We start from the raw sequence: 27,628 nt of genomic DNA on the forward strand, positions 1-27,628 counted from the left end.
TGTCACCTGCCCTGCTGAACACAAACTCGGACAGTTGGCCTTCTTGTGGCCCCTTCGACTGCAATGGAAACATATTGGGTTAAGTCCCTGGGCGATGGTAGCAGTACAATCTCTGCTAAAATGACCAGTCCGGCCGCACTTGAAACAGCCAGGATCACCACCTCTACTACTCCTACACGCACCCCCGTGCGTCCTGCCACACTTATCGCATCGGCTGCGGCCCTGGAAGTCTCTCGATCTCGAACTCGGCCCTTTGGTTCTTTTACCCGAACCTGTGAGCCCCTAAACCTCATCCGGTTTCCTCTTCCTTTCTAACTCTTGGTCAATCTCTCGCTCCTGCGTTACCCCATCGTCCCCATCAATCGTCTGAACAACCGCTGTCTGATCCTGGAGCTTCTCGGTCAACCTATCAGTGACCCTCTCGACGATGTCGGGTAGCTCCTTGCGAACGACTCGTGAAACCTCTGCAGCAACCCAATCACGCAGAGAACTCTCCTGGGGACAGGGTGCCCCACTCACTCCCGACCCCTGATGGCAAGAGCTAAAAATGGGATCCCCCTCCCTGATGGATCCCTGGGATCCATAAGATTTGGGCTCTAGACAAGCCCCAAACTGCCCTGAAACTATCTCGGCCCTAAAGGCGTCAAGACGACTGTCCAAAAGCTCCACGATGGCCTCCCTAACCGAACCGAATATCACAGGAGTCTGATCAATGATGTTGCGCATAATCTCTGCGGAAATGACATCTCTCATCTGATCATCAAGCTGTCCGGCTCTAGAGCCTGAGCCAGATCCCTCCCCGGCACCTGAACTGCCAACTGATATCTCACGCAACGTTACCATGCTAAAAACATATCGCAATAACTGTCAGAATACTCATTGCTACGGAGGGATCTCACACACACTCTACAATTTCCCTGGTTTCGTCTTGGCCCCTCTTGAATCGAGTACGGATCCTCTGCTTTTAGTAGTACGGGCACATACTACCTTCCACATCTATCCGTACTTTCCTCAAGAGTTACCTTAACTCAACCAAGTCCCTTCTACTGCTACTGATCTCTGCTACTCTCATCCTAGGCTTGCCCTAGGGTAACCACCAACTCACTCCCCGCCATCAGTTGCATAAGAAGTTCCTGCTTTCTTCCCTTAACTAGCTCGCGAATACTATTACATATTTCTTCCCTTAATTCTTCGAATGAGAGGCCCTACCCTACAGCGGTTGGACTTAGACAAGAGCTGCGAAATAGGGCTAGACCTAACCTTCTGAAATTATTTAGTCCTTGCAATATGTAACTTATCATATTCGTTTACTAGTTAGTAAAAGACAACTAGAACTCCTAGGAGCACAAAGCAAGCAACATTCGGGCGTTAAGTACACATACTAAAGCATATACTACTCTGGCTATCATACTGGCTACTCTGTACTAGCATGAATCTCTCAATAAGCTGGTACACATATAACAGGCACATAAGGCATCCTCCCTAGATCCTTAGCCCTAACTAGCATGAGATTCTCATAAAGCTGATACACATATAATAGGCACATAAGGCATCCTTCCTAGATCCTTAGTCCTAACTATCATGCAACTCTCATAAGCTGATAAACATAACATAAACTTGTATGGGTAATTTGGGAGTACTTACTTGAGCTCGGCTGATCGCATGCACCACACCTTTTTCCTTTTCTCAAAACTCTTTTATTTTTAAAAATTCTTTCGAAAACATTTTTCTTTTGAAAATCTTTCACCCTTTCCTTAGTTTGAGTCCAGTCATACCCGAGAGTGTGGCTGAATCCCTCAAACCAAGGCTCTGATACCAACTTGTAACAACCCGAAAATACGACCCAAAATTTTCGTTTGAAAACTTTACTAAATCATCATATCAAATATTAAAAGATAAATCCATGGATCATGTGTCTCAAAATGTCATAATAAGTTTATCAAATCAACTGATGTCAAAACATATACTGTATCAATCATATCAAAATATCTGTATAAAACTCCCAGGATAAAACTGAAGCTTTGGTGTGTGCCATGACATCATCCCGAGCTCTTCCCCTTGCTAGCGGAAATACCTGAAACCAAAACTGAAAACTGTAAGCACGAAGCTTAGTGAGCTCCCCAAACTACCACATACCATACAATAACATATAAAGCACATACTGGGCCTTGCCCACTGCATCAGACCGAAGTCCGGACTAACTGGGGCCTTGCCCCCTGCATCAGACCGAAATCCGGACTATCTGGGGCCTTGCCCCCTGCATCGGACCGAAGTCCGGACTATCTGGGGCCTTGCCCCTTGCATCGGACCGAAGTCCGGACTAACTGGGGCCTTGCCCCCTGCATCGGACCGAAATCCGGACTATCTGGGGCCTTGCCCCCTGCATCGGACCGAAGTCCAGACTAACTGGACATAGCATAACATGATCATAGCATATAACATAAGCACATATACTGCATACTGCATCGGACCGAAGTTCGGACTAACCAACACATAAACATGCCTGAATCACAAATACATCAAGCATACTGAACTACTGCATCGAAACAAAGTCCGGAACTACTGCTATCTAAACGGGCCGGCATTGTGGTCGTAGACCCGTTCCTACTGGAAGGAAACTCACCTCGTAACGCTGGCTGCTGAGGTGCTAAATCTGAGACTGTCTGACTGCTCCTCCGGAACTCCCCGGCTACAAATCCCATAAACACTAAATCAAATACTGATAACTAATGTCAGGGTAAAATGACTATTTTCCCCTGGTCAAGTCAACTTCCAGTTGACCGGACTCGCCGAGTTGGGCCACCAACTCGCCGAGTCCCTTTCATCCATTCTAGTCCTCTACTCGCTTCTACTCGTCGAGTTTGGCAAAGACTCGACGAGTTCTTCTTCGATACTAACATCGAGTCTAGCTTCATCCGACTCGCCGAGTTGTATGAACAACTCGTCGAGTCCTCCTTCATCATATGAACACGTCCAGTATGTGGCTCGCCGAGTTGAAGAACAACTCGTCGAGTCCCAAGCATGCTATTACTATACAGTCGATTCTAATCTATTTCAGTGCTTCCAAAACATAGATCTGAGCTTATAGGACTGGTTTTACACGTAAAGTTTCCAACTTTACGTGCATGCATAAGGGTATGAGGCTAAAATACCCAAAATCATCAAATACTAGGCTCTTAGGGTTTGGAACAAGGCCAAGATTGCATAAAGGTGGCTATAATGAGCTTTTGGAGTTCACTAACGTCCAGATCTAAGGTTTCCATCCAAAGGAGAGTCCATATCTCAAGTTTTGAATCATATAAGGCTCCAAAGAAGCCATAAAAAGCATAAAAGAGGGTTTAATGGAGGAATACACAAGGTAATAACTTTATTACCTGAATGAGAAACAGATGGAAGCTAACTCTTGGATCTCCTTTCTCTTCTATGGACCTTCTTTCCTTCCTTCCCTTCCAAAGCTTCCAAACTAGCACAAACACACTCAAGTTCAACAATGGGGGCTAGGGTTTACAGGGGAAATGCTCTAAAGGTGCTGGAGGCTGGGGTGGGAGGCTATAATGACGTTTAAATAGGGTACAAACCCTTGAAATTAGGGCTTCATCCAGACAGGCAGACTCGCCGAGTCCCAACATATGGGCTCGCCGAGTAGCCAACTTAAATCGCGAGCTCATCCCGCTTCTACTCGATGAGTCGGGCTACAGACTCGTCGAGTACCCCTTAAGAAATGGAGATACTTTAATTAAAATTACATACGAGAAATGGGGCGTTACAATTCTCCCCCACTTATCTTAGACTTTGTCCTCGAAGTCTGCTGCTGCTGAATCTGAAAATAACTCAGGATAATGCTCCCTCATCTCCCCCTCGGTCTCCCACGTCCACTCTGATCCCTTTTGGTGCTGCCACTGCACCTTCACTAACTGAACCACCTTGTTCCTCAAGGTCTTCGTCTTCCGATCCAAGATCGCAACTGGTCTCTCGATATAATTCAGGCTGCTATCAACCTGAATATCCTCTAAGGGTACAACTACTGACTCGTCCACCAAACACTTCCTCAAGTGAGAAACATGGAAAGTGTTGTGGATCTGGCTAAGCTCTGCTGGAAGATCCAACCGGTAAGCAACCGGACCCACCCGGGCCAAAACCCTAAACGGACCAATGAACCTGGGGCCTAACTTGCCCCTCTACCAGAACCTGATAACACCCTTCCAGGGTGATGTTGGATTAGTGTCTAAGTCCATAACTATTTTGGTATGTACTTGACCCGATTATGAGCATGGTCCTTTTGGGTTGCCTTCACCATAGCAATATGTAGGATGAACTAAGGAGACAAAGGTTTAATTATGATTTATTAATATATTATAAGAATAATATATTAAAGGAGAAATCATATTGTTTAATTAATATTAGTCAAGAATTAATTAAGAATTAATTTTGTGACTAAAAGAGATTAATTAAACTTAGGGGACTGGATTTGTAATTATAAGATAATTACGATTGGGCTATGGATCACCTAATAATATATGGGTTGGACGAATTCTATGGGAAGCCCATTAGAAATCGTCCAAGGGATATGTTAAAGGAGTCCATGGACTGCTTAGGGCTTAAGCAGTCAGATTAGGGTTTCCTAGTTGTAAACCCTAATAGCCTACATGTATATAAAGGACCCTTAAGCCCCAAAAACGTGGACAAGTAATCCTTTAGGGTTTCCAGCCGTTTTTGGTGCCTCCTCTCTCCTCCCTCTTCATCCAAGTTGCTTAGTGGTGTTTGTGACTCCATTAGAGGTGCAACACTTGAGGCACTAAGCTTTCTGAAGCCAATCAAAGCAAGGATTGATTGTTATTGCTATATAACAATCAAAGGTAATTACTAAACCCTTATTTCAGTTCTTATTTGATAGATCTAGGGTTTGTAAGTCTTGGATTCATTGCATATACAATAGAGAAACCTAGATCCAAGCATTAGGGTTTGTATGAGCACATAGGATTGTTCTTATGCTTAAAAACTCATCAGTGGTATCAGAGCCTTGATTGGTTTCTGTTGTATGTGATGTAATTGTCGAATTCTTGCTGAAAAACGATTTTCTTGCCTCTGCCCGAACCAACTCGGCGAGTCAGTATCTGGACTCGGCGAGTTGGCCCTACTCGGCGAGTTCAGATTGCTACTCGGCGAGTTTGGGACTCAGACAGAGGATATCTCGGGATTTCTTGCTGTTTTGGTGAAGAATAATTGCCTTATATGTTTTTAACTGATAAAATTAGAATTTTATTGTTATTTAAAGATTATCCTTGCCAAAACACAAGATAATTACCAATTGATTAGTAATAAATTCCTTATATGATTAAAATTGATTATTTGTATTAATTGGGTAACTTATCTTGCAAGAAATTGAATTAGATCAAATATAGATAATCACTAAATTAATTGTTTGATATTATTTGTTATTTGATCCCTAGTAAGTTTGAATAGTTTCAAATTACTCCCTTTAGGTTTTATAGTTTAAATTTGAACTTAAAAGTTTTGTTTTTTGAAATTTAAATAGTTAAACCCTAATGTTTTGAAAAGTTTCAGAACTTGCCCTCAAGTTTTGGAATTTAAAATTTTGATTAAAAGATTAATGTTGAAATATTTAAGTTCTAAAATCTAATGTTTTGAAATGTTTCAAAACTTGCCCTCAAGTTTTGGAATTTAAAATTTTGATTAATAGTTTAATTATGTAACATTTAAATTCTAAAACTCTAGTATTTTGAAAAGTTCAAATTACACCCTCATGGTTTTGTTAAGTTAATTAAAGTTTAATTAAAAAAGAAAGTTAATAAACCCACCTAGTACTTTAAAAGTGTAAAATACACCCTATACTATATATATGTAACATTAAAAGTCTAATATTATATATATGAGTAAAGAGTCAGTCTTACCGTTAGTAGGCCTCATTCACGAAGCTGGTAGGACTGGTTTTACACGTAAAGTTTCCAACTTTACGTGCATGCATAAGGGTATGAGGCTAAAATACCCAAAATCATCAAATACTAGGCTCTTAGGGTTTGGAACAAGGCCAAGATTGCATAAAGGTGGCTATAATGAGCTTCTGGAGTTCACTAACGTCCAGATCTAAGGTTTCCATCCAAAGGAGAGTCCATATCTCAAGTTTTGAATCATATAAGGCTCCAAAGAAGCCATAAAAAGCATAAAAGAGGGTTTAATGGAGGAATACACAAGGTAATAACTTTATTACCTGAATGAGAAACAGATGGAAGCTAACTCTTGGATCTCCTTTCTCTTCTATGGACCTTCTTTCCTTCCTTCCCTTCCAAAGCTTCCAAACTAGCACAAACACACTCAAGTTCAACAATGGGGGCTAGGGTTTACATGGGAAATGCTCTAAAGGTGCTGGAGGCTGGGGTGGGAGGCTATAATGACGTTTAAATAGGGTACAAACCCTTGAAATTAGGGCTTCATCCAGACAGGCAGACTCGCCGAGTAGCCAACTTAAATCGCGAGCTCATCCCGCTTCTACTCGACGAGTCGGGCTACAGACTCGTCGAGTACCCTTTAAGAAATGGAGATACTTTAATTAAAATTACATACCAGAAATGGGGCGTTACAATTTCCATGCAAGTTCCCATATCTCCAAGAAACTATCACTTCAAGCTTCTCTCTTCTTCCCTCTTCTTTTTGTTTCGGACGAGAATCACACACACACACACACACACACAACTCACTTGAAGTTTCTCTCAATAACTCACAACAACAACCTCTTATTTCCTCTCAAAAAATTCGAGAATCATCAGAGCTTCAAGGAGGATTTCATCCAAAAATCACTTCAAGTTATATACTAGTGGTAAGATCTTACAAACATACTTTCTTTATACACTCATTCACCCCTCTTACAACCTTAATCTCTTGATCATACTCCATAGAACTCATCAAAGTTTGAAGGTCCCTTCAAGAAGCTTGCTAAGGCCGAAAACCACACCATCTTCTTCCATTTCTTCTTCAAAACCGAAACCACAAACCCAAGGTGAGTTCATACACCCTTGTTTTCGGTTTTTACTTGTTTTTGGGGGAGAATACAAGTGTTATGTGTTGATTTATGTGTGTTTGCATGTTATATGTGATTTCTTTGGTTTATGTTGTGATAATGTGTTAATACTTATTATATTTCGAGATCTATAGCTAAAATGTGAAAGATTCCTAAACAAAACATAATAAACAACATACATCATATATCTAAGAGTCCTTAAGTTTAAGAAGTGAAAAACAAAGCCAAAGATCTTTACAAGTGTCATTTTTGCAAAAATAACAAAGATTTGGTTGAAAGATGATAATTTTCGGTTTTATGAGGGTTATAAAGTATTTATTTATATAAAAGCTGATTTTTATGAAAATAATACTTTTCAAAGGGCCAAAAATATAAATTTTTTGCTTAATGGGCTTATATTTGGGCCTCTCAGATGTTTGGGCCCAAAATTGCGAAAAAAGAAGAATTTTAGGGACTGAAATTGTAAATTCATAAAAGTATGAGTCTAAAACATAATTAAACTATTTCAGGGGCTGAAAATGACCATTTTTGCTAAATTGGACTAAAAATGCAAAGTTTTTAGATTTTGGGCCAAAAGTGTAAAACTTACGGCAAATGGACCAAAAATGTAAATTTTTAATAAATAAGGGCTGAAAATGTCAAAAGAGTCATTTTGGGCTGAAATTATAATTTAAGATTTTATTTGGGCCGAAAATGCCAAGTTAGATAATCTAACGGACTAAAATGTCATTTTTCATCAAAAGGGATTAAAAGTGTCATTTAGCACCATTAAGGGCTGAAAATGTAAATTTTGTATGAAAAAGGGACTGAATACAAATGCCAAGACAGGCGAATTAGTCACTATTATGCATGGTTATAACGACTCACATAGAGATCCATTACCATCTAAGTATTCATGGGAAATCATATTCATACACTGTGGCCATACAAAGTGATTCACACGATAATACAAAACTATCATACTATCTAAATCGGAAAACATCGGGTTTTCCGGGAAACGACGTCATTCATTTCTACATACATCAACTTTAATACAAGGAACAATTATGAATGTCATCCACTTCTATACGTTTTGAAATCACATACATATACACATATTGGATCACCACATCATGTCGTAATTAGTTTCATTACAGGAAATATCGGATTTTCTGGGTTTTACAAATAATACAAACATCTTATATCAATCATGCTTATGAACTCACCAACATTATAAATGTTGACCGTTTTCAAAAAAAATTTGTATTCTCAGGTAACCGTTAGAATGAAGAATCATCAAGTGTGTGTTTTCGAAATTTCTTTTGTGTAATGTCAATCATCAAACAATTTATGTTTTGGATTATGTAATGTAAAACAATGTACTTGATGTGAACAATGTCAGTTGTAATATATTGATGCATGGTGATGTTTATGTTATGTTTCATGTATAATCATTGTGATGATATTTCAATTTAAGTCACACGAGCCCTCGGACGTTTCCGCCGTCTGGTTCGGGGGTGTGACACTGCACCAGATAAGAACCTGCTCTCCACAGACCCAAGTAATAGCAACAAACTTATAAGAGCGAAATCAAACCGTTTTTTTTAAGTTCTTGACAAGAGAACATTATGGTTCTTTGATTTCAATAGTTTAGACCGTTACACCACGTTCCCAAGTTCAACTTAACGAGAGAAAATAAATGAAATGAGTGGAAATGAGAAAAAAAAGTAATTGGTGTTCTCAAGTTTCATTAAAGGAAGAAAATGGAAGGAAGTAGAGGGAAATGGAAGGATCACTTTCCCTCCTAACTTTCCTTCTGATTTGGAAGGATTTGGAAAGAAAGAACAAAATGATTAACTTTCCTTCTATTTCTTTTCAACTCGGGAACACAAAAGAAAATTTTATTTTCCTTTCCTTTCTCTTATTTTCTCTCCTTACTTTCTTTTCTCTTCTTTTCTTTTCTTTGTTCAAACTCGGGAACTAAGTATTAGGGTTCTTTAATTCAGTGGGTTCTTCTATTTCTCTCTGCAAATTGTTTGGCTTCTATTTCTTGAAGAAGAATGATGAAGAGAAAAGAAAGATTTAACAACGATGGCTTTAGGAATGGTGGTTTAGGGCACTTGTACTTCTTGATTTGTTGATGTCTGATGAAAGAGAGAAAAAATAAGAAGGATATAACAATCATTCAGAGTTGTCACGGACAAAAAGACGCAACAAAACAAAACTTTAGAGATCTCCAAAGTTAAAAAAAAATATGTTAGGGACTAAACACGTAACTTATCAAAAACCACAATGACCATTTGTATAACTTACTCTTTTGTTTTAAGCTGTTGGACTAAGACTTTTGGGGGCATTGGGCTAAAATGTCCATTAACTCCACCACAACTCGTTATGATTATTTATTGTTGACTTTTTCGGCAACACGTAGAGAAAGAAACAAAAAAGATATTTGCCTTGCCTCTTGCCTTTTACTTGTGTCCTGCCAAGCAACAACAATTTTTTCCCTCTTATGTCATCACTCTCATTCGCCAAGAAGAAGCTGACAACTACCAAAATCATTATTTCCAAGCTTGTAGGCCATAAAATACATTGAATATTTCAATTCTTCTAAATTTTCTTTTAGGTAATTTTATAACCTAACTCTTATTTTTTGTTTTTTAAGATTACAAACCCTAAACTTCTAATTATATGTGGTTATAGTTACAATGTTGACTTAGTTTATAAATTGTGAGTTTTATCTTTAATTTATGACATTTTTAATGTTTATTTTGAAAGTTGGAATACTAACATAGTGAGCTTGTAATTTATTAAGTTTTCTATTTTTAGTTTTTATCTGTTATTTGTTAGATTAGATGTTTAATTTTATATAGATTATGAAAAGTAAATTAGTTGATTAATTGATGTTGTGTGTATTTTGATTTTGGACAGAAATATGGAAAATTACTTCAACAATATAACATCTACCAAATGGAAACACCATGTCCACCTTCATCAACATCGATTCCAGATATTGGTACTTATGTTCCATTTCCTCAAAGTACATCTAATTATACAATGCTTATTAATGAAGTTGATATGGATAATCTCCCTTCGGATCCCTCCGAAAGGCCAAGAATCTTGATTTATAATGTTAATCAAAGAGATGAAATACAACGTTGTTATTGGCTGAAGGTACCTTGTCAACTCCGCGACCATAAATTCCCAAAACAAAAATTAGGAATAAGTTAAGAGGTTTTATCCCTACATGGTTTGATCAATATGGTGCTTAGCTAGAGTATAATGTTAAGAAGAATAAAGCATTTTGTTTGTGTTGTTATTTATTTACAGATCATATTGGAAAACAAGTAGATAATGATGCATTTGTTACTCAAGGGTTTGATGCTTGGAACGAATCGAAGAGACTTTTGAGGCATGTTGGTGAGGTTAATAGTTTCCATAATAGAGCCTTAAAAAATGTGAAGATCTAGTGAAACAAAATCAATCATGTTCAGTTGCCTTTCATAAGCAAAGAAAGTGCAAGGAAATAGTATCACATTCGATTAAACGCTTTTGTTGAGGTGTGTAGACATCTACTTAATAGTGCATTACCATTTCGTGGACATGATGAGTCGGAAACGTCTATGCATAGAGGACAATTATTTAAAAGAATGAAACTAGTTTGGAAACTTTGTGAGGATGCTCGTAAAGTTACATTAGGAAATTCTCGAAAGAATAATAAAGTGGTTTCACCAAAGATTCAAAAAGATATTGCTCATCGATTTTCACAAGAAATACTTAAAGTTATTTTCCAAGAAATTGGTGATGATTATTCACATGGGCTTGTTAAGGAGAAATTTGTATGTGTTGTTAAATGTAACAAACATATCTTCAAAATCTCATATAAATTCTATATACTCGTTATTTTCTCAACATGGATAAGTTGTTGGATTAGTGTCTAAGTCCATAACTATAATTGGTATGTACTTGACCCGATTTGGCATGGTCCATTTGGGTTGCATGGCATCGGAACAATTTGGATAGACTTTTGTGAGAAAATGATATTTATGATTTGTTAATATATTATAAGTTCTAATATATTAATATGAAATCATATTATTTAATTAGTATTGATCAAGAATTAATTTGAAATTAATTTTGTGATCTAAAGGAGACTAATTAAATATATGGGGATTGATTGTGTAAATCATTCATTCTTATATATGTGGGCTTATAATCCATAGTTCTTCATGTTGGGCTAAACCCATGGATACTCCATGGAGGTTTTAACCCATGGAGCATGAAGAATATGGAAATACATGAGTTACATGGTGTAACCCTAATAGCCACAATATATAAGGACCCCATGACTCAAGAAATTGGCACTAGTGTGTATACACATGAGGGCTAGCCGATTTGAGCATAGGAACCTTTTCTCTCAAGTTATTCCAAGTTGTTGGTGATGTTGTGTGAACCATTTGAGGTTTCACACTTGAGGCACTAGGCTCTTAAGCTCCATGGAATCAAGCTACATAAAAAGGTATGTCTTCTAACTTGTTTATATTACCCAAGTATCAAAGATTGTATGCTAGTTAGGGTAATACCTTGGAAAGTTCAAGTTTGCATGTATAATAGAGAAAACATAGATCCAAGGTATTTAGGGTTGCATGTACACCATAGGAGTGTTAGAATGCTCAAAACCCATCAGTGGTATCAGAGCCTAGGCTTGTTTTCATTTATACTTGATGCAAACTTGTTTTTCAAAGCTGAGAATCTGCCCAGACTGAAAACTCGACGAATTCTGGCTATAAACTCAACGAGTTCATGTGTTATGGCATGAACTCGACGAGTTCTTGTAAGGAACTCGACGAGTTTGGCTTCCATTTGGCAGATTTTCGAGTTTTTGGCTGGAATTGGACTAGGAACATTACCCTAAGCTGTTTTTGAACTTGTAAACCTGTTTTTTTGATGTGGTAATGTTCATGCTAATCCAATTTCATAGATAATTGTCAATAGATTCATGTTTTGTATTAGTTAATGGTTAGGCTAATTACATGAAAAGTGTTTGATTTGAATTATCTTGTTTTATGAGTTGATTTAGATTAATAGAAAAGTTATGTGATAATATGTTTTCAATCCAAATTAATCTAAAAGTTGTTCATAATATGTGTTTTTGTAACTTGTCCTCAAGTTATATGAAAAGTCACATTTATGATTATTAAAATTCATAAGATTTCCATAAGTTATGAAAAATGGAGAGTCTCATTTTAAATGTTTTTAAAGTCTTCCATAACTTGTCCTCAAGTTATGGAACTTGAAGAGTTTTTCATTAAAACTACTTTAAACACATAAGTTATGGAATTGAAAAAGTTTTTGAATAGTTCAAAACTTACCCTCAAGTTTTGAAATTTGTAAAGTTTCCCCTCATGAATACTTTAATTCCAAATTAAGCCCTTAGAATTTTAAAAGTTAAAATTCAACCCTTATACTTTATAGTGTTATAAGTTAATAATATATATATGTATAAGAACAAAGTCAGTCTTACCGTTAGTAGGCCTCATTCACGAAGCCGGTCTATAAGGGGGGTATAAGGTTACTGCCTATAAAATGGCAGTTTAATGGGTGTCCACTCTCACCCACCGCTTCCTTGACTGGTGGAGGGTCGTTAGCCGAACGGGTAGGACAAGGACTATAATTATCCCTTCATTAAAAGTATTAATGATAAATACTAAGTAACTAAACCTTTTATAAATTCTCAATCTTAGTTACTTAGGAAAATGTGAATTTGGTGCTAACCCATGAAATTACACTTTGTACTTTGCTTAAGTCGTTAGTGGAGCGTGTGTGGTTAACCGACACACTAACCTGGATTTAACAAGGTAGGCAAAGGGTAACTTAATGTTTATCATAGTATCGGTGGAGCGCGTGTGGTTAACCGGCACATCGATTGAGTGGTAAATATTAAGGGTACCAAGTATATTTGCATGGTTATTCACACCTTGTTTTGTGATCCTCGGCATCCCAGTCACAAAATTTGAGAGGGCACAATCGAGATTGAAACATGTCATTGAAAAGTTCAATGAATCTCAAAAGATCTAGGAGTTTCAAATTCAATTAAAACCTAATAAATTATTTCATTTTTCATGATGGAAATTGGTGAATCGTCATTCGCCTACCTTCAAATATTCTATAGCTTGGATTACGGCATCCCTCTTCCAAGTTATAAAATATTGTGTTGGGTCCTAGCCTTAATATTTCATATTGGGTGTTATATTAAGGACTTTAAATCAGCTATCTTGAATATCTCCCAAAAGATGTCTGGTTCAGACAATTATGATCTTCCCAAAACTCTTGGAACAAGCTTTCCTAATGAAGATGATGTCCCGCAAATCATTCTTCACTCCCTCCACCTCCTCCAATTATTCTCCCTAACCCACAAGTTCAAGGTCACTCAAGCCCTATTGGCAAGCAAGGGATATGTGTGCTCACATCTTGGAGATGAAGTCATATATTGACAAGCCGGGAGAGTTGGGTGTCAAAGTCTTGAGAAAGTTGGTTGTTCAATCACTTTCTAAGTCACACAGTGAGTTCCTTTGGGACTACTATGTAACAGACTATGACATGACCCTAATGATCTTATCTATTTGCTTGGTGCTGCTGAATCAGCAATGATTTGGAGCTCTGGTAAAGCAAATTTGATTAGTAGATCAACTTCCCAAACTACTATGGACATTGACAATTGGTAACATTGGATATCTAGAAAAGCTTTTTCTTCCCAATGGAAATGGATCGGCCATAGTCAACTCGGTTGACCAAATGGTAAAGAGAAAGGCTAAGTCTGAGATAGTCCTGTGTGTCATTCCCATAGGGTCCATATGTTTCTGTTTCCAAAGGAAGGGGCATTGGTTGTGAAGCTGCCTTAACTACCTGAAAGATCTGAGAGAAGGTCTAGTCAAAAAGTTTGACTCTGCTTCAGGATCAAGCAAAGGGAAGGAAACTTAAAGGAAGAGTAAGCTGATTCTGATTGCGAAGATGGATTTCGATCGCATGGTTCGGTGATCAGAATTTTTGAGCTGCTGCTTAAAGAGTTGTGATAGATTGCTTAGGAATATATAACAACATAGTTTTCATATGCATTTGCATTGTAAGGATAAGTTTTTCCGCAAGTTTTAAATAAAAGAAAAGTTTCGTTTTTATTTATTTTAAATATCCTTACAGTGGTATTTGTGAAAAATTGTTGTTTATATGATTCCATTGATAACAACATTGGAAAATGGATTTGATTCTTTCGTTTGTGGTAGTGTCATAATTTACCAAATAAGGAAAGATTCTCATCACCCAAGTTTCAGTTGGATAGAAACTTTGAATCATGCAAGTTGTATTGTATGATGAATGAGAATTTTCATCTTTGGAAAAATTAAGACTAATTCCTTGTTCACAAGTATATGTGAGTCAAGTGAAGGACTAAGGGATCGAGTACACATTCTTGTGCACTGGTCAAGTCCACCACAAAGATCGATAAGATTACTCGTCATGATTTACTGAAGTTCAGTAAATATGGTTATACTTACAAGTTTAAGTATAATTCTGAAACATTGGAAAAGTTTCAATGTATGGCAGAACGGATGAGAAGAATCAAATTAGGCAGAAAGATAAAAGTTTCTTCAATCTGAGAAGATGGGAGAGTACTTTAGTATTGTGTTTTGTGATTATCTTAGTGATTATGAAACCATATCACAATTGATTCTCTAAGGACATCTTAGTGCATTTGTTTGACTAAGAAGAGGAATCGTGAATTGTTGAATTGGTTAAATCAAAAGATGAATCATACTTCGTTCCAAAATTGAGTCTTAGAGTGATACTCCAAGATTGTAACTTGAGTGACATAATCTTAAGAAGGTTTATAACACTTGTCAAATGTAAGAGTGAAATGTTTTCTACTCTTGTACATTTGAAATTGGTAAGTTGTGATGTTTTGGATAAAACAGAGACCAACTAAGGCCAATTGTGTGATGTGTTTGTCTTGATAAGAATCCGCACTAACTCCTGAATATTTGCTTTGTCAAGGAATGGTTCTTGACAAGAGAATCTTATATGTCAAGAGGTCAGTGGGAGTCTTAAAGATCTTGAAAAAGTTTCAAGAACTAATCAAGAATAAAACCTGTAGTTTATCACTAGCGCACGACTTGAGGTTTGTAACATATCATGTTGACATAATCTAATTTATGTGCCCATTCCAGTTAAAGTTGACTATATATCTGAGTTGTATAAGTTCTCAGTGTTGGGAAAACTACTTGGAAGCAATGGCAGGCCCTTGTGCTGCCAGGTGGCAAGAAGTTAAGGTTGCACAAGTTCGGTCCATATGAGTTTGGATTTGTCACTAACCTCCCCTTGTGGTTATGACAAATTCACATGGATAGGAACACATACACCATAAAATCTAAGTGTCATAAGGTTTCTCTCCGACTCATGAAAATGATGGTGAGGAAACGCTTTCACTAAGTAGATTTTAAGTAGAGAGTAATTGTGATATTTGCATTCTCAAAGTCGTTAGTGGAGCGTGTGTGGTTAACCGGCACACTAACATGGACTTGTGAGAAATGGCAAAGGTCTAAACAATTGAGACTATGATTACGACATCCCTTTTCATAGTTCTAAAAATGTTTAGACACACATATGAGCTATCTAAGGAAAGGTGTATGATTTTGATAAAGTTTTATCAAAGCATCTCGTATCGGAAATCTGAACTTTGGTAAGAAAGTCAATAAAGTATTGATTTCTAGAAGTCCAGCTGATTTTGAGTACATGTCAAAGCTAGTGGGAGCATAAGGTTATGCTAATAATCATCATGTAAGTGGGAGCATGATAATTATGATAAGTGTTGCAAGTTAGCAATGTTAATTATAGAAAAAAACAAAAGTTTTAATTGGGAAAAGTTGTTTTGCTATAATTAAAGGAGAGGAAATTATACTTCATTTCAAATCTAAAAGCTTAGATCGTGAGATTTTAATCAAATTTAGTCAAGTATATATATGAATGTTATGTTGGAATGGTTCAACATAAGGAAATTCTATATATGGGAACATTATTTGTGTTCTAAAATTTGATTATGATTACGGCATCCCTTTTCATAATCTGAATTATGAGAACTTGGCAAATAGAACTAGAAATATTATAGCAAAAGACTGGTCTAGTATCATGTCTTTATGTGAGACATCATGAATCGTGTCTCATATGCTTCGGATATAGGATTGCATGTGCTATAATATTCATCTGTTCTAAATTTTTCCAAATGCCTAGAGCATTAAGAGGGAAAAAGTACTAGAACTGGATATGACTAATTTGATTAAGCAATTGTCGAGAACGATCTAAGGTTTACCAAATATTGGTTGCTCAGGGACAGTTGGAAGTATGGTGTAAATTTTTGGAAAGGACCATATTGACATATTCTGAAAAGAGGCAACTCTTGTTCAGAGGTGATAGTCAAAATGGGAATATGGAAATATTCCCATAGGTGGAAGTTATTCATTAAATCTGTGTAAGATTAGGAAACTTAATGCAAGAAGGATGTTCAAAGCAATGTACTTTGAATTTGAGACTTCGTTTCCATGGAATGATCTCCATTTGAATACTCTGTAATGTCTGTTGACAAGTCTTTGTGACTTTGTGCATAATCATTACAAGAGGATCAATACATATAAGTTTAGAATCTAACAGATTTCGGTAAATGGCAGGAATTTGGAATTCTTGCATTTGCGGTAAGGATTTGGGATGTGAAATGAGAATCATTGGAATTATGTTTAATCGATCTATTCCACAAAGTAAAGATCATAGACAAACTTAGTGTGCATACTTGGTGTATGGCATAACTAATGTTTGGAAAAACATAGTGTGCATACTTGGTGTATGGCATGACTAATGTTTAGAAAACATAGTGTACATGCTTGGAGCATGGGACAACTATTGTTTTAATTCAAGTATAAAGTTGATAATTTGAAACAGTATGCAATGAATAATGTGTAATCAATATGGTGATGAATAAAAGGTGTTCTATTTATATTCATAAGTTCTGAGACCATATTGGATTCGATTATTCTTGTGTTTCACTTTGCATGTTTTGACTTCCAAAATAACTAGGTCGTTCTTCCCGAATGACTAAGTTATTCAAACCATCCACAGTCGGTTATATGTTGGAAGTAGATATGAATCAAGACTGTCATGAAGCTGGTTTGTAGATGTCCAAGGTAGTGGACATAGCAAGAGTTGCTGCAACATTCATGAGTGCTCATAAGTTCTGAGTATTGGATTAAACCCACGCTCATTTGACTCACTTCATGGATTTTATCACGAGTGATCATGAGAGGATAATATCTTATATTCTTCAAACCTAGAGATATGAGTTGTTGCCTATGAGTTGGTTATACGTTGATTGTACGAAAACGCATTGGTAACTCGATGTTATAAAACGTGCCTTTGTGTATGATTAAACAAGTAGTAGAACAAGCATATGAGTCGAAGTTTATCCATTCCTTTTACCCTTAAAGGGATAAAAGCGATATCTGTGGGCCCCTCGATGATTTAGTGATGACACTCTGAATTGCTTGGCTAAGCCTGGACTGATTTGATTTGTTCAATTAGTCGGTCGTCATAAATCGAAAATCGGGAAACAAAAAATGGACAGAGAGAATGATTATAATCCATGTCTCAATCCATATGATATCTAGAATGGAGGAATATATGATCCCTTATCTAATGGACGCGTCATTGATTTGTTCAGAGTTCGACAACAGCTTTTAAGAGCTACGATTGCTAGTCGGGTTTTCAAGTCATACGCAATAATAGTTTTAGACTTATCTAAGTGGGAGACTGTTGGATTAGTGTCTAAGTCCATAACTATAATTGGTATGTACTTGACCCGATTTGGCATGGTCTATTTGGGTTGCATGGCATCGGAACAATTTGGATAGACTTTTGTGAGAAAATGATATTTATGATTTGTTAATATATTATAAGTTCTAATATATTAATATGAAATCATATTATTTAATTAGTATTGATCAAGAATTAATTTGAAATTAATTTTGTGATCAAACGGAGACTAATTAAATATATGGGGATTGATTGTGTAAATCATTCATTCTTATATATGTGGGGTTATGATCCATAGTTCTTCATGTTGGGCTAAACCCATGGAGTAACCCATGGATACTCCATGGAGGTTTTAACCCATGGAGCATGAAGAATATGGAAAGACATGAGTTACATGGTGTAACCCTAATAGCCACAATATATAAGGACACCATGACTCAAGAAATTGGCACTAGTGTGTGTACACATGAGGGCTAGCCTATTTGAGCATAGGAACCTTTTCTCTCAAGTTATTCCAAGTTGTTGGTGATGTTGTGTGAACCATTTGAGGTGTCACACTTGAGGCACTAGGCTCTTAAGCTCCATGGAATCAAGCTACATAAAAAGGTATGTCTTCTAACTTGTTTATATTACCCAAGTATCAAAGATTGTATGCTAGTTAGGGTAATACCTTGGAAAGTTCAAGTTTACATGTATAATAGAGAAAACATAGATCCAATGTATTTAGGGTTGCATGTACACCATAGGAGTGTTAGAATGCTCCAAACCCATCATAAGTATAAAAAAAATAAGAGGACAAGGTTATGATGTGCAAAACAGTATGCAAGGTGAATTTAATTTTTTGAAAGCTCTAATTTTAAAAGATAATGTTTCGGGTTTTTATGTGCATTGTTTTGCTCACCAACTTCAATGGGTGGTTGTGGCAGTTGCAAGAAATCACATTGGTGTTGGAAACTTATTTGACATGCTTTCCCTTGTTGTGAATGTGGTTTGTGCCTCTTGCCAACGAAAAGATATGATTCGCAAAGGTTATAAAAAGAGAGTGCAATAAGCAATTGGTGTCGGTGAAACTGAAACCGGGATAAGGTGAAACCAAGAGCTTTCACTAATACGAGTCGGAGATACACATTCGGGTTCTCATTATAAAACAATGTCAAGTTTGGTTTCTTTATTCTTGGAGGTTCCGAAAGTCCTTGAATATGTTGAAAAGAAAGGTAAAAATGGATTTAGTCAGAGCTAATCACATGATGTTACTTTGTATTTCGAAACATTTAATTTTGTGTTTTATTTGCACTTGATGTTGTGTATTTTTAGACCTTACAAATTTGTTGTCTCAAGCTTAAAAAAAAGATCAAGACATAGTTGAAGCCTTTCATTAGCATAGATGACAAAGAAAAAATTACAAAAGTTTAGAGATAAGGGTTTTAAAAATCTACTTGAGGAAGTATATGCTTTTTGTGAAAAGTATGAAATTGAAAAAGTGGACATGTTGGAAAGTTATGCAAGGAATCCAAGACAAAAAAATAATTTACATCAACGATCAACATCATTATAAAGTTGATATTTTTATCATGGTTCTTGATACACAACTTCAAGAGTTCCATGATTGTTTAAGAGATAAGCACTGAATTGCATACAAATATGGCGGCTTTGGGTAATTGTTAGCTCATTTTCGCAATTTGACACATCAAAATTAATGAAATTGAATATGTTTATATCAAAAGGATTTTACGGAGGTGGAAAGGGGGGATCTTGCACAACAACTTGATTTGTATTATATTGTTATGAAAGAAGATGTTCGTTTTTCTAACTTGAATGAAATCGTCGATCTTTCTAGAGTCATGGTGGAAACAAGAAAACACATTTCATATTACTTGGTGAATCGGCTAGTAAAGTTAGCATTAGTTTTCCCCATTGCAACCGCAACAGTGGAGAGATGTTTTCCGGCTATAAAGCTTGCGATGTCGGATTTGAGAAACCGGATCGGTGATGATTTTTTGAATGCTTCTTTGATTTGTGCAATCCAAAAAATGGCAACTCATATAGGACAATTATAATCTTATAATATGTATTTGAACTTTTGTAATGTAACTTGTTACTCGTATTTAAATGAGTTTTGACCCGATTAGGAAAAAAATATTAGAAATTTTTTGTGCCCCCAATCTATTCAATTCCTAGAACTGCTTAAAAGTTATCATGGCGACTTGTTTGGTCATGAGCTTAGTTGGAACATTTAAGCACTCCGATTGGAAACATAAACCTTCAAAGTCTAGAATCAAATGTGTTGTGTAAAAATATCATCAATTAAACAATCAACTTATGTAGATGGTAGTCAAAATTGTCAAAAAACAAAATTTCACAAAATCAAAGTACATTGCGTGAGCAACTGAAATAGCATTCAAAAATTTATGTTTAATTTGTTTTTCACAACGACGAGACAAATACGAAATGGTTCTTGGTTTAGCATTTTTTATTGGTTTATAAGAAGTTGCACCTTACTGTTAAACATCATCTAATGAAAATATATAAAAACTAAGATACCTCAGTTTCACTACCGCCACTACCATTATTTCGTACTTAAAACTCTTCCATGCATATAGACCTGGGGCTGACCTACACGGTTTCAAACTTTTTGGCGTAGTACAAATTTTTTGAAGAATTTCCCGGCATTGTGTAATTTTTTAGATGTACTACTCTTAAAATCATGTGTGTCATCCCTCACATTTTGTTTAGAGTCCGCTACTGACTCCAGATGTTTCTGCATGCGCTGAATCTCAACAATAGATGCAGTTTGTTTATGCTCCAGCCACTTGGTTATGTCAGTAATGGCTTTCTCCATTTTCCTCAAGCTCTTACCATGCGCCATATTTTTTATCTTCTTCTTCATGTTGTATACGCAATCCTCTAATGCATTCAATGCATCGGCTTTCTTCTTGTATTCTTGGTCCTCTTGTTTGTACTTCTCAGCATCTTTTACCATCTTTTGGATCTGTTCCTTTGAGAGTCTTCCATTTTCGTTGGTAATCAGTAGTTTCTCTGTCTTACCAGTTGATAATATCTCCGATGTCACTGTCAGAATTCCATTGGTATCTATCTCAAAGTAGCGCTTGAGTTCTGCAACTCCTTTTGGAGCCCGTGGTATTTCAGAAATTCTGAACTTCCCCAACAAATGGTTATCTGTAGATCTGGTTCGTTCACCTTGATACACCTTAACATCTACACAAGTTTGGTTGTCCCGAGTTGTATTATATATTTTAGATTTCTTGGTAGGTATTGGAGTGTTACGAGGGATCACAACATCAAATACTTTTCCTATTACTTGTACACCAAGGGACAAAGGAGTGACATCCAATAACATCAAATCCTGACAGCTTTTATCACCATTACCACTTAACTTTGCAGCCATGACAGCTGCACCATATGCAACAGCCTCATCAGGGTTCAAGCTCTTGCATAGCTCCTTCCTGCCGATAAGTTCTTGCAACATACATTGGACCTTTGGTATTCTAGTTGAACCACCAGAAAGAATCACCTTGTTTACACACGATTTCTTCATCTTTGCATCACTTCAACAAGTCTCCACAATCTCAATGCATTTACTGAAGAAACACATGTTGAGCTCTTCGAATTTTGCTCGGCTGAATTTCATAGAGAAATCGATCCCCTCATGCAAGCAATCCAGGTCGATTGAAGTCTGAGTACTGCATGAGAGAATTCTTTTTGCTTTCTCACACGCAAATCTCAACCTCCCTAATGCTCTTTTGTTCCCTGTTAAGTTCTTATTCCATCTCCTCTTGAATTCCCTAACACAATGATCCACCATGCGGTTATCAAAATCCTCACCTCCCAAATGAGTGTCACCAGCAACAGCTTTCACCTCAATCGTACCCCCTTTTGCAATGGTCAAGAGAGAGACATCAAATGTGCCACCACCCAGATCAAAGACAAGTACATTGATCTTGCGAGTGATATCAGACTTATTGTCAAGACCATAAGCAATTGCTGCTGCTGTAGGCTCGTTGATCATGCGAATGACATTAAGTCCAGCAATAGCTCCAGCATCCTTTGTTGCTTGACGTTGTGAATCGTTAAAGTAAGCCGGAACTGTTATCACAGCATCTTTTACAACTTTTCCAAGGTATGACTCAGCAGTTTCTTTCATCTTCCCAAGAATCATCGATGAAATTTGTTCAGCCAAAAATTCCTTCTCTTGACCTTTGTAGGAGACAACAATCTTTGGTGTGTCGGCAGGCCCTTGTATGACCCTAAAAGGCCACAATTTAATGTCATCCTGCACTTTGGAATCACTGAATCTCCTTCCAATCAGCCTCTTAGCATCTGTACATCCACAGTTAATTATGTCAATAGCGAAGTGAAATTGTGAAAACCAACTATAAGATATACCCGTAGAGATTTTGATTCCCTGGCTAAGCTATATTTCTTGGTTGATATTAAAAAGACAAAGTAATATGCAGCAGAATACGCAAACAAACATTAATTAAGTAGATATCCCAGTTCCGATCGGAATGAAAGCTAAACCTTGTTCATGGAATACTGGCCGGTTTCTTACTATTCCTTCTGCTGGATATATGCTTAATCGTAATAAGAATAACAGCATTCAATAAAAACTAGAAAAAAGTTTACCAAATATAGTGTTAGCAGGGTTCATGGCGGCTTTGTTCAGGGCGCCATCGCCAATGAGACGTTCTCCATCAACGAAAGAAATACAAGAGGGTGTTGTTCTGTTGCCTTGATCATTCGGGATGATTTGGATGCGATCATGCTTCCAAACAGCGACACATGAGTAGGTTGTTCCGAGGTCGATGCCGATAGCCGGTGTGCTGTTTCCTCTGCCGTCCATTACAGTCAAAACTCAAAATAAATTGATTGTGTGATTTCACTTTTCACCGTAACTTATATAGATTTGAATTATCGGCAGCAATTTGAATAAAGACATTTTCCATATTTTTCTCCTAAAATTTGGTAGGAAATCTTTTCCGTTTAACCATCTTATTAATTTGAAAATTCCGGATGTGTTTGCCAAATTTAATTTTCCATTATAAATCTGAATTATTAAATATTCAATCTAACTTCTGGATATAAAAGCCCTATAAAAATAGATTCCACTATAAATCGGAAATTTCAAATACTAATTTTGATTTGCATAAAATCAAATAAATTATCAATACATATTACTTTTATGTGTATTCTACTAGCCGTCTACCTGCGTAATGTGACCTGTAGTGAATACTTTGTTTTTATTTTAGAGACAAAAACCATATGGACCATGTATGGTATGAAAACCAAAAATCTAGGAAATCATATGGAGCAAATTTATGTAATTTTGTCGAAAATGTATTAAGATTTTTACTAACAACTTTGTGAACTTTTTAATTATTAAATTATAGGAGTAATAACTAAAAAAAAAGACAAACTCAATACAATGTGTACTCAAACAAAGTAAAGTGTTATAGGATCATGATATTTATTAATCTATGATAATTGATATATGCATGAAATCCAAGTGGTACATTTGACCTTTTAGTAAATTTGAAAGTTAGTCTAAGGTATTGGTGTTGGCACAAATTATTTTATGTAAAGTTAAATATATAATATTGTATTGAAACGTCATGTGGTTTACTCGTCTATGGAAGTTCATTGATTTACATAAAAAACTAGAAAAAAAACTACCTAAACCATGTCAAACTATTCCTTAATAAGAATAATATTATTCAATAAAAGCTAGAAAAAAAAGTTTACCAAATATAGTGTTAGCAGGGTTCATGGCGGCTTTGTTCATGGCGCCATCCTCGATGAGGCATTCAGCATCAACGAAAGCAACACAAGAAGGTGTGGTTCTGTTGCCTTGATCGTTGGGAATGATTTGGATGTGATCATGCTTCCAAACAGTGACACATGAGTGAGTTGTTTCGAGGTCGATGCCGATCACCGGTGTGTTGTTTCCACTGCCGTCCATTACAGTCAAAATTCAAAATATAGTAACTGTGTGCTTTCACTTTTCAATATGACTTATATTAGATAATAACATTGGTCAATCTAACAAACTTATCTATTTTTAAGGAAATTAATATTTTATAAATATTTACTATATTGTGCTTAAAAGGCGTGTTCGGCAAAACTAGCTAGTAGCGGGTAGCTTGTAGCGGATAGCGGTTAGCTTGTAGCTTGTAGCGTTTTGTTAAACGCTACATGAAGTAGCATTTGGATTTGGAGCGTTTTGTTTAAACTAAACGCTAGAAGCTTGAAGTGTCAATCGAGGCTTTCTGTTCAAAACGAAGCGTTTTGTCAAACGCTAGAAGCTAGAAGCTTTCAAACACTCCGTGCCGAACATGCTCAAAAGCTACCTACACCGTAGGCGTGTTAAGCAAAACTAGCATGTAGCGTTTTGTTAAACGCTACATGAAGTAGCATTTGGATTTGGAGCGTTTTGTTTAAACTAAACGCTAGAAGCTTGAAGTGTCAAACGAGGTTTTCTGTTCAAAACGGAACGTTTTGTCAAACGCTTGAAGCTAAAAGCTCTCAAACACACTGTGTCGAACACGCCCCATGTCAAACTCTATGTACAACTCGAAAATGCTAAAACCAACTAGTTTTATCTCAGTGTCTATTTTATCTTTGCTATGGTTTGGTACGCGTAACAAAAATGACCGAATAGAACAAAACAATTTTAATGTAAGTATGGCATGGATGAAAAAATATGAGTAGAACAAAGACCAAGTCCATCTAAATTTATAATTCTTAGTTCCATAATAATAAAGTGGAAGTGAGTGGAACAAAACTAAAGTTGACAAACAAACCATTAAGCAAATCCACTTCTTAGGTCCATGAGAAGTCTGGTGTGGGGAAAAATAATCATCTCAATTTATCTCTTAACCCATTCAATATTGTTCTTATACATTGTTTTTTAGTTTTAGTAAAGAAAAGAAAGGAGAAGGAACATATGGAGAGAAAAGAAAGAGAAGGGGGTGGAAATGAATAACTATTTTCGCATTTCCAAGCTCAAAGGAAATGAAAGAAAAAAAATTATGTTTCTAAGTTGAAAGGAAAATAAAGGAAAAAAAACTATCTGTATTAAACATGATAATCTTTTGAATTCAAAAATCATGTTACCTTCTATAATAGCATTAGCCCCGTTTGCAACAAAATTCATAATCTTCATTTTAATTGGTTAATCTTCATCCTCATTTTCAAAATTTCATTTTTTCAACTTTTGCGCTTCTTCGCACTATAATTTTGCTCCGGTAAAAAACATGTAGGAGATAGCACTTGAATATCATCGTCGTCATTTTTTGTTGGTTCTCCAAAATTACATCATTACTTATCAATAAGTCATCAACTTCTACAATAGTTTCTTTTTATATGTCAACATGTGCTCCTAAATATCTATTTCTCGCAAACAACACCAACATTTCATTGTATTTTGCCACTTTTTTTTCTTCAAAGAAACTGCATCAGGCTTTGACTGTTTAACAAACCCAAATTTAATTAATATTAAAAATAATAACATAAATATATAATGAACTAAGTTAAAGGTAAGACGAACACTTATGTTAATTAAGTTTTCCCATACTTCATCATCAACTTCAATTAGTTGGGTATCAGAATTCCAAGCGAACACACTCAATGAAGTTCAATAAACATATCATAACATTGCGAAAAAAGAAACATTCAAACGATTCTTTAGATTATTTTTAGTTATATTCATTTGAAGTTTTGCATTCAACTCCTCCACGATATTCGGTATGCTTGTGTAGTAAATGTCCCATTAGCCTTATTGTCATTTTCTTGTTGTGTTACTATTGCTTGAATAAAAACAAAATACATCCTATCTATCCACTTCACGATATTTTCTTACCGACATTTCCAATGGGTTCTTGCTTGCTCATTGTCACTTTCTACGTAGTAGCATAAGTAAACGAACCATATATTGTTATAAAAAACTACATACTTAGAAAGTCTACAAGTAATAGATAAATAACATGTTCAAAAACTAAATAAGACAAATAAAATCAAACATCAATGGTCAATGCAAAATCAACTTGAAATACTATAATGAACTACTTTGACGTATGTATTTTATTGTTTGGATTCAACAAGTAATTACTTCACATTTTTTAACAACTTCATATATATATATATATATATATATATATATATATATATATATATATATATATATATATATATATATATGAAGATTTTGTAGCGAACTGCTAGAAAAACAAAAGAGTTTTTACAAAAAGCAAACAAGAAAAAAGAGAACATTACAGGGGGAAAAGAATCCAAGAATTCCAAACTACTTCAGAGTTGGAATTTCAGTTTTTCAGCCAATTAAAAGAATACAAAACAATGGAATCAAACAATGAACTCTTTTTTATATTTTCCCCTACAAAGACTGTGGAGTTTCTGAATCTCCAAAGTATCCAAGTAGTTGCTAAAATAATCACTTCCATCCTTTTACGCCTCAAAACAGATCCCTTCATGTCATTTACCCACGTGAGCCACTCTTCAAGAGACATCGAGATAGAAAGAGGAACATCACACCATCTGGCAACAAGACCCCAGACATCCTTCGCCACCTGACAACCGAACATAGAATGAGCAATGGTCTTTCCTCCATTATCACAAACAGGATACATTATAGACGACAAATCCATCCCTCTTTTAGAGAGATTAAAACATGTGGGTAATCTATCTAATAAGAGACGCCAAAGACAATAACTCTTCTCGAAAGAGCTTTGCTCCACCTCGTAAACTCCCCTCCACTTAGTAAAGTAACATTGTCAATATTCTAAAGAACTCTGGCAGATTCCAGATTATTTGAATTTGTTCTTATCGGGTTGTATTTTAAATGTCATTATCTATTAGAAATTAGTCTAGTTAGGATTATTTTTTGTTAATCGGCCCTAGCTGTTTTGTAGTATTTATATCTTCTTGTTCTACGTGTTTTTTAATTCCTATTGAGCAATAATAAAATTTTGGTGTAACATCCGAAATCTTGAAGAGAAATTGCTGAGAATAACCTTAATTCTAAGTCAACTCGACGAGTTGAAGATGGACGGATCGCGAAGGTTTAATGAACCAAGTCGACGAGTTGGGGAGCCTCAACTCGACGAGTTGGCAGGTGGGAAGGAAACCCTAATTTTTAGGGTCTTGCACCCTATTTAAGATCCTTAAGTCCTTTTGATGGCCTCCTTATCAGCCTTCATTGTTATCAAAATCCTAAAACGAGTTGTAGCCTCAATTGTCAAGATTTTGGAGCCTTGGAAGGAAGTTTGGTGTTCTTTTTGTGCATTGTGAAGGAATTAGAAGATCTTGAAATTTATAGCTTGGAGAAGGAAGTCTTGGATCCAGAATCACTCAATTTCTTGCAGTCATTCCAAGGTATCAAGTTCATACCTTGACTTGTAGATGATTAGATCTCCTTATTTTGGGTTTTGTTGTGTTTTGGCCTCCTTTTTAGGGATGATGATGGAGTGAAGTCATTTAAGGGGTTGTTCTTTCATATCTGAGTTGGTTTTGGTACCCTTGAGCTTAAAGGTGCAAACTTTATGAGGATTTTGGTGTCATGCATGCATTAAGTCATTTATCAAGTCCATTCTAAGCTTAAGAGCTTTGTTTAGACATGCATGAACGTAAAGTTGGCAACTTTATGTGGTTTTCCAGCTCAAGGAAGTCAGATCTATGTTTGGAGTCATGTCCCTATGGATTAAGTGCTTAATGTGTTAAGGGGTGGGTTCTGGTGAA

General features: G+C 36.1%; 1 protein-coding gene and 1 pseudogene across 1 annotated transcript; one reads left to right on the forward strand and one right to left on the reverse strand.

Moving 5' to 3' along the window:
- The first annotated feature begins 9,982 nt into the window (after positions 1-9,982).
- On the forward strand, positions 9,983-19,917 carry LOC145139488 (uncharacterized). Its single transcript, XM_079073295.1, has 4 exons — positions 9,983-10,169; positions 10,343-10,424; positions 10,581-10,851; positions 19,585-19,917. Exons 1-4 carry the CDS (start codon positions 9,983-9,985, stop codon positions 19,915-19,917), a joined length of 873 nt encoding a protein of 290 aa, XP_078929421.1.
- Positions 19,918-20,483: 566 nt separating this feature from the next.
- LOC145139489 (heat shock 70 kDa protein 18-like) lies at positions 20,484-22,721 on the reverse strand (annotated as a pseudogene).
- Positions 22,722-27,628: the final 4,907 nt, after the last annotated feature.

The sequence above is a fragment of the Lactuca virosa genome, chromosome 9, assembly GCF_052849685.1.
Source record: "Lactuca virosa cultivar CGN04683 chromosome 9, Lactuca_virosa_CGN04683_v6, whole genome shotgun sequence".
Taxonomy (NCBI): Eukaryota; Viridiplantae; Streptophyta; class Magnoliopsida; order Asterales; family Asteraceae; genus Lactuca; species Lactuca virosa.